The 15458-nt window shown below is 43.4% G+C and overlaps 1 protein-coding gene across 1 annotated transcript in view; it reads left to right on the forward strand.

Moving 5' to 3' along the window:
• Positions 1-3410: 3410 nt before the first annotated feature.
• Positions 3411-15458, forward strand: part of ST8SIA5 (ST8 alpha-N-acetyl-neuraminide alpha-2,8-sialyltransferase 5) — a 39106-nt gene continuing 27058 nt past the window's right edge. Inside the window, exon 1 of the mRNA XM_009878041.1 lies at positions 3411-3541. Within this exon, the coding sequence (XP_009876343.1) occupies positions 3411-3541 (131 nt within the window). The remainder of the gene's footprint in view (positions 3542-15458) is intronic.

Genomic DNA, 15458 nt, shown 5'->3' on the forward strand with positions numbered 1-15458 from the left:
TAAAGGCCAGCAACGTGGAACTGCTTCTGGCAGCTTCATCTTCTGATAGACTTTGAGCAGTTCCATTTTGTCAATTTTACTTTAACCTCCCAAGTCTATACTCCAAGAAACGATGTCGGAATACCCTTTCTGAGCTTGTGCACATCATGCAGCTCATCCATCTCTCCCCAGCATCTCATGAGAGGTATTTTGAGTAGCTGATACTAGTTAAGTGATACGCTATCCTCTGGTGGTCGAAGAGGGTTTTTTTACTGAGTTCCTGTGCTCTGGCATGATGCTGCCTAGGGTATGGCCTCATGTGATCTGGACTCCCTGTATGTTACCAGTGTCATTGCTGCTGCATTTCCCATTGCAGGATCAGTGCCTACAGGACTGAAAATCAGTACTGTACGTAGTACCCGAGGCCCAGTCATGTGTTTGCCATGCAACGTACTGCCGCGTCCTTTTCCTTATTAATTTGTTCTTTGCCGAAGCCCGATTCTTTCAAGGAGGCTGGGAGGTGACAAGTCAAACTCTCAAAGCACTCGTGGGAATGAGTGCTGGCATTGCTGATCCGGCCCTTCTGCGTACACCGCATGGTTGTTTCCACTCACAACAAATATTGCAGGAAACCTTAACCGTCCTTTGAAAATCTGTCGATAGACTATTTCTTCGTGCTTGCGCAGAGCTGCTCTGCTCCCAGGTTTGCAGTGTTATTGTAGTGCTGGGCTGAAGGGACCAGACGGATTTCTTCTGCACGTGTGACATCAGGAACGATGCCTGCGCAAGATCTGGCACAGAAAACCCTCTCCACTTTTAATATATATTGTTGTGCTTTGCTTTTTGCTTTAGGCATGCAGCTCTGCTGCACATAGGCCTCTCAGGTGCTGTATCTTCTGGCATGAATATTTCAAGGAAAAAACCACTCTGAATGGAGGGCAATAGCAGAAGAAAGGCTGTGTTTTCACCACAACCTATGTGATAGTGAAATCTGCAAAACTGGCTTCACACCCACAGGAGGTCCTAAGAAGCCAATTTTTACTCTCTGATACTTCGCTGGTATTGTAAAATAACTCCATGGAGCAGCTGAAACAAATTTCTCAGAGAGGATTTTCAAAACTGTCAGTAAAAATCCAACAAATCAAGGTATTAAGTACATTTTCCTTCACATCTGCTCTTACTGGCCTTACTTCTCAGCTTCTCCATGCAAATCTGCCTGTGTAGTATCTTCTGGGGTCCCAGCCTGGGATTTCTGATGACTGTACAGCTTTTCCTGTTACTGAGAAGGGTGCCCAGTTAGGTCCATCTAAATAGTACAGTTCCTATATAGGAGCATTCTTGTGTCATATGGGCTTACAACTGATTGTTAAAGAAACATTTGGCCCTAGAGCTGATGACTTTGACAAGAGGGAATCAAAGTGCTTTTGCTATTTAATTTGCAGTCCCCTGGTATATGTATTATTCCCAGTACAGTACAAATGAGTGCCTCCAACTCATTTATTTTTCTAACCAAAATATTTTCTTCCCTGATTGAGGAAGGCCCTGAACCACAAAATGTTAGGAGCATGTTTCCGAGGAAGTATCAGTATGTCCTTTCCCTCTTCTCCTTTTCCCTATGTGTCCACAACAGGCCGCTGTCAGAGAAAAGGCAGCTGGGCTGGATATTCTGACCTGGGATCACCACTCTTTTTATATGCACAAGCGATAATTGAAGTGTTTAGCAGGGTTCACAAGTGCATATGTGGGAGCTTTGAAAGGCCCTCAAGGATGATCAGAGACTGGATCCTTACACCCTCTTTCCAAAGTCAAGGGTGTCTGAAGGGCTGATCTCTGGAGATTCTGGCCTGCAGGAGTTCAGGGTGACCAGGTTCCTACTGTAGACACTTTTGTAACTTTTGTTGCTTAACATTAGAGAAGGCAAAGTCTGCTTTAGCCCCTGATTGTCTAGCCTAAATTGCTGTAGGTCATGCTGAGGATTAGCCCAAGCTTCAGGAAGGGGGTTGGTAACGCTGCACAAAGTTAGCTTTGGCCCTTCTTCCCATGCAGCACCAATTGCAGCTGAGACCGAGTTCAGAAACAGTCTCTGCTCCTTCGCACAGCTGGGCTGCTGGCACGCTAGAACATTTTGCATATGCTGATTTAACTTTTGGAAAATTCATTCACACAGAAATCTTCCCATTCTCTTAGACAAAGGATTCCCCCCCACACCATTTTGTTGTCAAAATCCTTTTCCCATCTGTTACTGAGGCAGAACAACCTAGTAGTCGGGATGTTTCATTCATGGATAAAGCTTTCATTGGAACTTGTTTTAAGAAGCTGAAGGGTCAGGGGGCGGATTTTGCTCCCAGTGAAATCAGCAACAAAACTCCCATTGATTTCCTTGTGAGCCGAATCGAGCCTCTCCTGACAATGAGGAGATTTTTAGAGGAGTTATGATGGCTGTGGACGAGGTCTTGTTGCTTTGCCCTTTCAACAGAGATCTGTTTCTGGTGGAGGAGCAATCAGAATATTTGTCTCTTTAAATGGATGTTTCTTAGAGCCTGCATTGCGAGGCAGTCTCCCTCTCTGCGGCTGTGAGGCTACTCAGAGCCTCCCAATAAATCAGCATGCAGGAACTGAGAGCTCTGTCCTTGAAGAGATGCACAGTGACCTTGCTTACGCTTACTCGGGAGGAATAACCAGGGGAAATACAGGAGCCCAGACAGTGAGTGGTATATGACTAAAGGCACTGCATTCTGCGTGCGAACGCTACGGTACCGAGGGCACAGTATGGACCGTGCGCTGCTGTGCAAAATGCAGCTTTCCTGCTAGTCTGACCAGATCGCTGCTATTGTGGTTTTTTTTTTTTTTTTGCAGGGGACTGAATGAAAACCTCCTGATCATTACATGCTTGTTCAATAATAGCACACCCCAGTCACGTCTCCTTGCAAGCACATTTCGTTGGAATCGCTGAGCAGAAGCAAAGAAGAGCTGACGACTATGTGTTTCCAACGCAGGTTGCCGGAGCCCTGTGTTTGCCATTGGCTGCAGTTTTCTGGTTTGTTTGCAGCTTCCCCCATCTGGAATATGAAAATGGGATTGAAGTAGATAATTGCTAGCAGCGGGTTTTCAGGAGAGGCTTAGAGGGAACAGAATGCCTCTTGCACAGCACAGGCTGCCTGCACTGAAAGAGCGCTGAGAGATGATTTTAGATGTTACCCACGTCTGAATCGCCTGGAAACTTTACCATGGAAGCAAGCAATTGCGCACAATTCCGGAGCTAACATCCAGAAGGGGCAAGGAAGGGGCAGCAGGGCCAAACGATGGGATACCTTGTCCTTGGATCGCTCACAGAAAAGCCAGAAATTCCCCTCCGCTTCCCAGCAGAAAGGGCATGAAGGTGACAATGAACTGAATTTTACCCAGTGGAGCTTCAGTGGATTTTAAGAAGGATGGGATACACTGACCCTTCGTCAAGCAGGGATTTGCTGGGAAACAGAACTTTGTTCTTCATATTCATCTGCGCCTTTGCCGTGGTCACCTTGCTGCAGCAGATCCTCTATGGGAGAAACTATCTCAAAAGGTAAGGGGGGGTTTTGGGGGAATAGGAAAAGTTGTCTGATCGGAATGAAAGGAGACAGCCGTACCGTTATATCAGTTCAAAACACTTTTTGGTGTTGTGTTGACAATATCTTGTCAGTCTGGAAAGGTGCATCTGGCAACTGTAATGTCTGTTAGGTTGTTAATAAGGGAGAGTATTAGGCGGAATATAATGATTTCTGTGTTTCTTAGATTGTGTTTTAATCCCTGGCTGTTGTAAAAATCAAGGTCTTGCTTGAACTAGACTGACTGGTGCTACTTGAGTATTTGCCTCTGATCAGACCCTGCCATACAGGCATTTCACCCTATGTAAAAAGGCTTTATAGGTTGAATTAAGGTAGCATTCTCACTGCCTAAAGTTTAATGTTTTTAGAAACAAACATGCGGATGCAATGCCTAAAATCAAAGTGGCAATATTAGTGTTCCAAATAACAGAGAGAGCACTTTATTTTTCACTGCTGTGTTCTCATGAATTACTGCTGAGACTGCTTTGTTGTAGAGCACATCGGTCTTTGATCTGAAAATGGTACAGCTCTTTTTACAGCGAACGCCAGTGGGGATCATCAAGGTATTTAACCTTGACCCACGCAGAGTTTATTTTACTTAAATCTAGTACGAGTTGTTACAGCTTATATTATTTTATAAAGAGGGATATATCTCTTTCATGCTTTGAGGTAAGTGGGTTTCAGTAGTGTAGGCAGCTTCTGCAGATTTTTTTTTTACTGGAATTTAGCTGCGTTTTGCTAGAAGAGATCAATGATTTGATTCTTGCCTGTTTTGCAACTCATGTAGTTGTTTGCCTTGTGCCAGGAACAAGCAAAATGTTGACAAATCAGCAAATGTTTCTCGATGGAGGGGATGACACAACAGCAAGCATGATATTAATATGTATAGACAGGAGCGTTGTAGTTTATCCAAAGAGCAATTTGTGTGCCTTGCTTAGCAGTGAGGCCTTCTCTGGAGGACTCCATCTGCTTTTGGGGATCTCACTTCCAGAAAAATGTGGCTCCGTTGGAAGGAGCCAAAGGAAAGGAGGAAGAATAAGCAAAGGTGTGAAAAACCTATGTTGTTCTGGCATGAAGAAAATTAAGGGGAGATACGATAACTGTCTTGAAATACCCAAACCATTTCTGACAAGAGGAAATTACCCTCCTCACACATATCTGTGAAGACTCACGACATGGCAAGAAGTCGTGGAGTCAAGTTACAGCAGGAGAGCTTTGGATTTAATGATGAAGGGAAACTTTTAAAGAAAAACACTGCCTGAAGAGGTATAAAATCTCCATCTCTGGGGGCTTTGGAAACCTGTTAGACAAGGGTAGTACTGAGCTGCCTTGGTGTGTAAAGGGTGACTTTATGACCAGCTGAGGTCTCATCTTGCCTTATTTTCTCATTTTTTTCCCATTTGTCCTGGAGGCCTTGCACCCCTACCGGTGCTTCTTTTCTAACTTGAAATGACTGCAACAGGATTAAAGCAATGAAAAATAAATCCCAAGTATAAATTGAAATGAAAAATGGCAAAGTAAAGATAACAAGATGAGAAGTTGAAATTAAAACTCTTATAGTGAATGATCTCTGTGGCCAATCTCTGTCCTGCCTTATGCCCTTGGGAACCTCTCCTGTCATCAGTGGGTTGCAGGGAATGAAAAAAAGGTGATGACCAATTCCCAGGCTTGCTAGGAGAAAATCTGGTCCTGAGCACTCTGCCATGAAAGGGGCTCAAGCACAGAGATGTGCCTATACATTCTGTCACTTTGGTGGAAAACGATATTTTTATTTTTTTCTCAACCCAGCTTGCAATGATTTCTTTTTTTTTTTTCCCATTTTTTTTTATGTCATGGAAGAGTCTCGGAGAGGATTGTCCCACATCCACCCAGTGCAGGGATAAAAAGCACTTTGATTCCTTTCTGCTGGGAAGCGGTAGCTCCCATCTTTCATGGAGATAAAAGTGCGGGATGTGGCAGACTCAGGCTGTCAGTTATTAATGACAGGTGATATACGTAGCAGCCGATGCTGCTGCCATAATATTATCATGAAGGTACTTTTTCTTTCCCTCTCTCATGCCCTGCAGCATATTATGGTGACCATCTCCAGACAGTCTGATTGCCAGTCCACTGCGTGCAGGGGTAGCTGTCACCTTAAATTACTCTTTCCTTTCACAAACCTCCGGTGTTAAATCTCCTGTTAGAAGCTGATGCTGACTGTGAGGTTCCTTGGACACATTATAGCTTGCTCCTCCAGGGACTGTGGTGGAGCTGGTGGTTTTGGAGAGCATCATTGCAGAAGAGAAGTGGGATATTTATAGCTTTGGTGCTGCTTGCCAGGCTGGAACTTGGGGACGCTGCCTAAACCTAAAGCCTTTTACTCGCTAGGAATCAACATGCTCCTCGCTTTATCATAGCCTTTGCCTGCATCCCAACATCTACAGCAATAACAGACCTCTGGGCTTCTTCCCAAGGCAGCGGGAAGGAATTCCCTAGTGTATTTAGAGAAACCTGAAAATTGCCCTGAAGCACTATTCCAGAAGATGTACACTGATTTTAAGCCTAAATATAACACAGGGCTTGTTTCTTTGCAAGAAGATGGTGGAAATGGGTAAAGGCCGGCAAGGCAGGGGGGAATCTGAGCGAAACCAAGCAGCTTGGGCAAAACACAGGGGACAGCATAGACTAGGGACTGGCCCCAATAAGCAGTGTGGATAAAGGTACCCTTTTCTGGGAGAAAGATGGGGAAGTTAGCTGTATGGCTGTGAGCTGTGCTGTGCCACTTACAAGCAGGGAGTGGGACTGAGTTTATTGCCACAAAAACCCACCTGAAGTTCTCCGTGGAGGCTTGTGGTCCTGCATTTGTCCACAGCTGTGCTCGCAAAGCCTGGCTGTGGGGATGACGGGACCCGCAGGCAGGAGAAGATGCTTCAGGAAGGAAACTCTGCTCAGTGAAATTTCTAGTGAGTTCTGTAGCTGAACCTGCTCTCTCTAGGTGATCCCATTGCAGCAGGGGGGTTGGACTAGGTGATCTTTCGAGGTCCTTTCCAGCCCAGAACATTCTGTGATTCTGTGAAATTTGATAAGGGGCCCAGCCTCTGATCAAACCCTCTCTTTCCCCTTAATGAGATATTAATGAGCTCCCGGCATTGCTGAAAGAAGAGGAGGAGGAGGAAGAGATTGAATTTCTAGGTATTCACACACTTTTCACCCACCATGCAATGCTCTCTGCTCTTTCCACTGCTGTTTTATACTGTGTCATTGGAAAGCAGAATCCTGCCCATCTGTTTTTTCCCTTTTTTGTAGTTTCTTCTCCAAGTCAGATGGATGTGGGTGCTCTCAGCAAGGCCAATGCCTCATCCCCATAATCACCGCTTAAGTCCTACCAAAAGAGTTAAACTGCAAGCTGGAGAATGACACGGGGAAGCTCTGGTCTCTGTAGCCCCTGATCCTGAGTAAAAAGGATGATGGAATGAGATATAATTAAGGGACTTTAATACAGATCTCTGGGGTAATTATTTTTATTTTAGGATTAATGTGATGATTAAAAATCCACTGCATTGATCTGCTAAAGTAGGTTAAATGCTCTGGACTTCTGCTTAAATCCAGAGCTGCCACTTGCTTTTGTATTGACTCATCTTTTCAATGCTCGGCTTTCAGCTGATTTTCTTTTGAGTCAGATGTTCAGCTGAGGGTAGGCCTTTTTTTGTAAGCTCTTGTTCGGTTAGCAGGAAAACAGTCCTGGGTTACATCAGGAAACTGTGACTATGTTAAAAGCTGTTGAAAAGGTTCCCAGCCTGTGGCATGGAAGAGGTCAATAGGATAGTCCTTGCTCTTGCTTTGGCAAGAGAAAAATATCAGAGCAATACTTTGCTATATACCAATATTCTGTTTGTTGACAGCAAATTCACTAAATACTGTTTTTTTAAACAGTTTGACTTCTCCACAGGGCAAGAATCAGCTGAAAAAGGGAATCTGCCCCTTTAAAACTATTTTTTTTTCCCAACTAAGCGAGGAGAACGCATTTTCAAAGCTATTAAAGACTTTAAACAAAGATTACCCTGGGGTCAGAGGGGACACATAGTACAATAACTCAAAGAAGCACACAGCAAGAAAGAGCAAACCTTCTCATGCAGGCAGCCTGCATTATTTGAAAGCTTTACGTCTTTTAAGTGAGAATAAAACATCACTCCTATGTGTGTACACCCTATAAGTAATCTCTGACTCTCAAAACTTAAGGTTATACCACATTTTGTTATTTATGAAGCAGGATTTGTTCAGCAGTTGCAAATCAATCACCAGACATCTTTACCCCTTTCCTTACCCACGTAAGAAAGATAGCTTATGGTCATTTTTTTGTGCAGCGGGGGCAAATAAGGAGTAAACCCAGAGAAAATAAACCTGGACTACGCCTTGAGAGATCATTTAATCTATACTGTGCTGTAAGACGAGGTCATATCTTAGAATCATAGAATGGTTTAGGTCAAAAACGACCTTTAAGATCATTGAGTCCAGCTGTTAACTTAGCACTGCCAGGTCCACAACAAAACCATGTCCCTGAGCACCACATCTGCGTGACTTTTAAACATCTCCAGGGTTGGCGATATCACCACGGCCCTGGGCAGCCTGTCCCAATGCTTGACAACCCTTTCAGTGAGGTAAAGGTTACTTACATATCTTACATTTTATCCATGTATCTTATATGTGTCTATATATCTTATCTTACATGTCTTGTATCTTACTAACACCAGCAAAAGCAGTAGTTGTGGACACGGAACGCAGCCTGTGTTGTGTTCTGTCCTAAGCTGGGCTCTTGAGGAACTGCAGCCAGCTCATGTCACTTGAGACCTCCTGCCTCATACCTGGCATGTGCCCCTCTGGCCTGTTCGTAACACCCTGGGAAGGTGTTAAGTGTAACCTAAGACCATCTATTCCAGGATTTAAAGTCTCTTTCCGTTCAAATATTTTCCCAAGAGACTTAAGCCGAAGGTCACCTAGTGAGTCATTTCTCGGCTCCTTGCCCCCTTCCTTTCTAATCAGAGTGAAATACTATCCTGGCGACCCATAAGTCACCTTGCTGAATCCCTGAAAGGGCTGCAGAGCAGGGCTTGGTTTTTGGTCAGTTTTCTTCAAAGAAGAGCACTGGGAACCTCAAGAGAGAGCAGCGTCTTGAAGCTATATACACCAGTATGTGTATGGCCATCACCTTGAAGTGACTGGATCCAGTCCAGTTTGCAGGAGAAGCTGAGGCGCCAGCCACATGCTGTCCTTGCTACAGCATATTCCCAAGAGCATTTCAAGGGGATGGGGTGCTGGAATCCCTATTGTACCTAATTAACCTTGCAGAGACAAGGAGCTGAATCATCTCACAGATTGGTCAGAGGAGCACTGGAGCCTGTGCTGGGGGAGGGCTGGGGAGAGATGGCGATGGGGTGGAGGGGGCAGGACAAACAGGGAGATGATAGATGAACTCAGCTGCCTGCCAGAGTCATTTGCCACTGGTCATCGGTTCCCTTTCTCGTTGCTGCTATTGGTTGCTTTACATAATGCTCCTGTCTCCCCACATCAAATAAAAGAAGAGCTCACCAGTACAGAGCACGTGAATTAAAGGTCTGCAAGAATTTGCAAACAGTCACAGCTCTATCACAGGCTGCAGCAGAGACTTTTATTGTGAAAAGTGACCTGAAGCCAAACTCTTACTTTCTGCTCCTTGGAGTTCTTTTCTGACCCATCATTTTAATTTGCTTTTTTTAAAAAAAACCATCAAGTACGTTCATAATTTCCTCTCTTGTGCTCCCTGGCAGTGCCTTCTATGGCTCTGATGCAGAAAACAGGCAAAGCTTGAACCTCAGTTTCCTCCAGACTTGCTTTGTTTCTAGCATTGTTATGTTGCACCTCTGCAATTAAGATGGAAAAAAAACATTTGCTGATCCAGTCTGTGAGTTGCCAGTCCTTCTCCGTTCCCCGAATGACGGTAAATTAAGGTAATGAAAGTCAGTTACTTCAATATTTTACATGTGCAAATGGCATTATCCTGAGTGTGTCATCCCCTGATGCCTTTCACCATGGTCCTTCCTCAGCAAAAAAACACGAGGAATGTGAGTCACTGCAGAGTGACCTGCAAACACTTGCCCCTTTCGCTGTGGCTGTGGCCACTCAGCAGTCCCTGAATCAGTTCCTGCAGTTGGTTGGGCTAAGGTTCGGATCATCTTGGGCCACAGCTCTGCAGAAGCTTTTTGCCCTGGAGTATTGAAATGTAGGTGTCCTGTTTCACAGCCAAAATGTGGCCATTACCCTCACTGATTAATACAATTAAATCCTAATTCTAATTTACATAACAGCAAGTAGTGGCTTGCTTCAGTTTAACTTTGTGGTGTGGGGATCTAGGCCTACTTCTGTCTGTGCAAACAGCTGTCTCTGAGTATTTAGCTGAATATCTCTGCTTTCTGCACTTCACACAGATGTGTTGCCTCTGTATGGTGAAGTAATGGTTTTGCCAAAGCCCAGCATTCAACACCTGTGAGTCAAAGCCCTTTCACCTAAAGTGGTTTAAGCCCTGTGATATTTCTTTCAAAAACATCTCCATTAGAACTTGCCATCAACTCGGTTTATGTCTTTTTGAAAAAATTAGCTGTTTGTGTGTGGGCAGGTACAAAGTTCGATCTTACCTACATTTTCAGAAAGCCAAACCTGGAACCCAGTCTTCCTTTTTGAAGTTCTTCTACACTGAGGTAGCACAACTCCAACCCCAACCGCAGCTAGGAGTGATCACATCCTTGACTGCAGACCTCTGTGGCCAGTGCTGCAGACCTCCTGGTAATTCAGTCTTTCAATTTTGACCTGATTGGAGTTTCCTGATCGTTCTTACACTTGCTGGGTTTGGTTCAGACATAATTCCTGTGCACAGCTTTGTATTTCTTATTTCCGCTGTGCCTTGTTCTTTCCCTTGATTGCTTTTTCGTTTCGTTTCTCATTTTTTAATTCAAGTGTGTTCAATGCTCAGCAGTCCATGCCTACCTCAGGCAAATTGTGGATTTAACCGTTCATTTCTTTGAGACACCCTTGCCCTGTGTTGCTTGCCTACATTTTGCTTTTTCATCAACCCCACAGATGGTCGCTGTCCTTCAAAATCCTCTTTATAGGGTTGGTTTTGTGCATGGATCTCATGATGAAAACCTTAAAAGCAATCTCCTCTGTCACTGGTAGTTCCGTGGCACTTTCCATAAGAAAAAAATACAAGCAAAGCTAGGCTTTTTGCTGTCCTAGCTGAAAATCTTGGGCAATCCACAGTCTGGAGGGCTTACACGAATGGTAGGAGTGTGCATGGAGAGAGGGAACATTGCCTGCTCCTGTGACTGATACCGGGTACAGAAACATTGACTCTAAGTGGCAATTTGCTCATCATCTTCAGCATGAGTCTTCCATGCAAATGGGGCTCCATGGGTGTGTTTACACCAAAGGATATAGTGAGGTGTAGGGACACTTGACCTGGTGCTAAATATATTGGTTTTGGAAACGTGAGATGCAAAGCAATTAGCTCAGTCGGATTTGTAGTGCTATGGTGAGATTGCCTGTGGTACCCATGCTGCATCAGGTGTCTGAGCTACCATCTCAAATGTCAGAATTTGCTGGCATCTTAAAATATTTGGAATTTCCTGTGAGCCTCTGTGCTTGTGGCTTGATTGGCCTTTTTTCTTGAAAAAGAAATAACTTGCCTCACTGTCAGCTCATTCTGTTGTGGGTTTTGTGTTGCCCCTGATTACTAGAAATAGTAGTATTTTAAATATTAATAATTACGACACATATCATTGATACAGATTATGTATTAATCCTGGGATGTTTATCTCCCTACGACAGATGAGAAAAGGAAATATTCTATGGTTTTGAAAGGTATCCTTTGATGCCCTTCATGTCCTAGTCAACACTTCATCCCATTTACACAGACTAGTTGAATGTTGGTATTGAGTCTATTTTATCTTTCTTGGGACATGATTTTAGATCAGGATTTTCTTATGTTGTTCATGAATATCTGACACAAGGTTTAACCCAAGCGTGAAAAGTGCCACATCTTTTTTCTATGTAATAGTAGTTATAATCCAGAAGCTTCCCACCTATGTTTCCAGTTTTGCTCTTTGTGCTAGTCAAAATATATTCCTCCACTACTTTATTATGATCTTTTTCCTCTAACATGTAGAGCCGAGCTTGTTCCTGGTGTAATAATCTATGGCCAAATGTGTTGTGTAACCAAACATCCTCCATCCATATCTTCCTTTTTGGGGGACTCATTTAATTTTTTCCTTTGGCTGTGAATTGGGTGAATTGGACTTGAACTGCTTGTCTTCAAACTTCACTGTCTTCAGGAACCGAGTCTGGCCCTTTTGTCAGGAAAGTGGAGTTTTTTGACACAGAGGCTAGTCTGCCTTGACTCTGCTGGGTTGGATTTGATCTCAGCATACCTAGTGGATGCTCTGCTCCTTTGGAGCCCCTCTGATGTCTCTTCAAGTGCAGTGGAAATAAACTTGCTGTTTCTGGCCTTTGCAGAGAAGAACACCCCGCCATATCCTTGTTTTTTTTTCTCTAGAACTCCTCTTATTATTGTCTCTGTTGTCTGCTATGCTTGTCTTCACTTGTGCAGCAGTCTGTCACATTGCAGATTGCTGATCTTGCCCTTTCTTACCCAACCTCCTCTTACTCTCTGATCCATTTTAGTGAGTGTTTTCAATCACTCTCATCTGCAGGTCATTCATGCATACCACTGTTTTCATTTTATTTTCCATACGCCCTGTGGACACAGTGAGTCATAGTTTCCTTATTTTGCAGAAAGAAGCAACTGGCTCTTCAGCAAGATTAACCATCTAACTTTCAAATACCTCTGTGACATCCCTGTTAGCAGGCTAGGGACGTCACATTACATTTTCAAAGAGTATAGCGTGATCATGTAACAGTGGAGTCTTCTCTTCCTCCTCTCAAGGGCATAAGAATTCTGAAATGGGGAAACTGAGGTATGTTGAGAGTGATTTATCCACTGACTTTAGGAAACCTGTACATGGCCTGCACTGTCTGTTTGTCAGGGCAAGGGCTGTATATAGCTTCTGTGTTTGTGTAGGATGTCACAGTGCAGTACAGCACCATGACCAGGCTGGTAGAAATATGGTAATAGAATTATTAATAATGTAGGTGGAATTAATAGATATACAGTTAGCTTAAAACTTAAGCAGGAGCCAGAGTCACAAAAGTTGGGCTTCTTGCACCTCCTAATGGTCTCTTTAGAAGGGAGAATGCATATGGAGAAGGAATATGAGAACTACTAGAAGGAAAGAGCAGGAAAAGTGAAGTCAGTTAAAAGAGGGAGCTCAGAAAGAGAATGAAGTAGTCTTCCTTGCTCCTGGGGCCATCCGTGTCTTCCTTTCACCTGTTTAAAGGAGTCTGTAGACTCCTCTGCTTCGCCTTGCTTGATCGTCTGTGGTGGTCCAGCAAGCTGAGTCAAATTTTGGCTTGGCTTCACTGATATAAAATGACATTGGTTTGTGGCTGGTTTTGCTTGCTTTTGGGTTTAGTCTGCCTCTGGTAGATGCAGGATGGGGGCAGTGGTAACTGTCACCTTGCCAGATGAGTGGAAATAGCCTGCTGGCTGAGATTAAATGAGATGAGCTGGTGGGTTTGGAGGTTGGCACTGGAGTGGTGGGTGCTTTTCCGTGCCTTCTCCTTGCATCACCTGCGTGATGCCCCTGTTGTCACTCAGTCCTGTAGGTGCTGATCACTGTGTTACTTGGCCACATGCACCGAACTGCTCAGATGCCTCAAAAGCATGGGGGTCTCTCCTGAATAAATTCTGCTGCATGTTCTCTGGTTAGAGCCTAGACAGGACCACTAGTGGTTTCTCCATTTATTTTCTGTAGAGTAGCTCCCTTTTAAAAGCCTTGCCTTCTTGTCTGAGCCAAATTTTCACTTTTCCTTTGCACTTCAGAAAATCAGTGAGGTGGCATCTCAGTGTGACAGCAGCGTGGATACAAAGCTTCTTGCTGCAATCCATCCACTTATTCACACTTGCCTTATTGTTCAAAAACCTCGTAATTGTTGACATCCTCTGCTATTAAAACCTCTGCTTGTGCAGGAGTTGTTTTGTGTTTGGGTTGTGGCAAGAGGCTTTTTGCTTTGCTTCCTGCTGCTTCTTGACAGCCGGTCTTGACAAGCTCTTTGGAATTACTCCTGTTTTGTTAATTTTCTCTTTTTTTCAACCCCTCCTGCTATTCTTACAGTATGCTAGTGTTTATATGACCACATACTGATGCAACATTTACAGTTACCAGTTAGGATCAAAACATTGCTTTGACATTTACCTGAAACTCAAGGGTTTTATTGCTACTTAAGAGAGTTTCTCTAAGGGAAAGCATGATATTGCTCATAATCTTATTTGTTAGGGGTAGGTGCTGTAATTAATGTTGTCTATTAGTCTTAATGAGAAATTTGCTTACAGTGACTGGGCAAAACATAACATCTCTAACAGTGTTTCTGGTTATTACATCTTATAAAGTGTTCCCTTGTCATCGTCAGCATCATGTGTTGGGAAAACATACTGATTTTAGAAAGAAATAACATTAGGGCAAATTGAGTAAGTGGCGAAGTTCCACCATTGGTAACGATTAGTATGATCTCAGGCTTAAAATTAGGTTGTTTTCTTTTTAAAAAAAGTCTCACATGAACTATCTAAATTACATGGGAATCCTCTCTATCTAAGTAATTTCCCCTCTTTTCCTTCCTTTCTTTTAATCTTTCCTTACTCTCCTTCATGTTCTGCTTCTTTTTATCTTTCCTTTCTGTGTTTCTATCCTGCATGTGCTTTTCTATTGCATTTTGGATTCACAGAACCTTAATTTAACTCTTATTTACCTGCTAAAATGTAGTTAGTGCTGAGAGTGAACATGTTAGCATTTAACCACCATAATATGCCAAAGAAATATACTAATGGAGCAGTCCGTGTCTTTTTTTCTGTTTTCTCAGGCTGTTTACAACTTTGGCTAGGCAGCTTTTATGATCTGTTACGACTAACAGCTGAAAGGATTAGAAAATTTTGCATTTTTAAAATTGCAATCTCCCAACTCTAGGCTGATTGAAATAAATTTGCAGAACTCTCAGTAATCTTGTTAGGAACAGAATTAATTCAGGTGAGTGTTTTTAAATGTCTCATTCTTGATTTCTACTCGGTCCTAATACTACAAATGCATTATTTATGGGAGTTTTTCTTAGTAGGGAGAAGAGATTTAATGTGCCATCCCTCCACAAAATGCAGAACAGCAGCTTGGACTCGGTCTTGCAGACTCACAGGGAGACACAGAGTCCTATAACCTCTGTAATATTTCTTTGGTACAGTGTTTTCTATATATGTATATGTAAGTCTATGCATTGTTAACCTCTGGAGTACCTGCTGGAGGAGGAGCACTGTGTGGTTTGGGGTCAGACACAACTTGCTCCTGACCCCAAGCTCAGCTCAACAGTTTTGTATTTAGTCCTTGCTATGTAGAAGTGTCATACCCAGACCCTTGCTTGCTCTCGTTAGGTAATTTTGTACCTCGATTAGATCCCCTATTCTGCCATTTCAAAGCTAAGTATTTTAAGCTGTTCTGCATAAGACATATCTAACATTCCTCGGTGTTAGTCTTCCTGATCTCCTCTTGGATCCTACCCAAAATGTGCATGTCCTCCTTTAAACTTGGTGCCTCAGCCACAGTACACACTGTTCCCAAAAAGGGCTTGATTAGAGGAGGGAAATAAAGAGTGGTTTTATCATTTCTTTTGCTTTATGTACAGAATCAACTCCCTCTGCCCTTGAGCACTTACTTGGCCTTCCTTCCAGCTGTTACATGTGGAGTGAAGAACTGCAAAATGAAAGGATGTCACTGCATGTTTTAATCTGCC

The sequence above is a fragment of the Apaloderma vittatum genome, unplaced genomic scaffold, assembly GCF_000703405.1.
Source record: "Apaloderma vittatum isolate BGI_N311 unplaced genomic scaffold, ASM70340v1 scaffold2190, whole genome shotgun sequence".
In the NCBI taxonomy this organism is placed as follows: Eukaryota; Metazoa; Chordata; class Aves; order Trogoniformes; family Trogonidae; genus Apaloderma; species Apaloderma vittatum.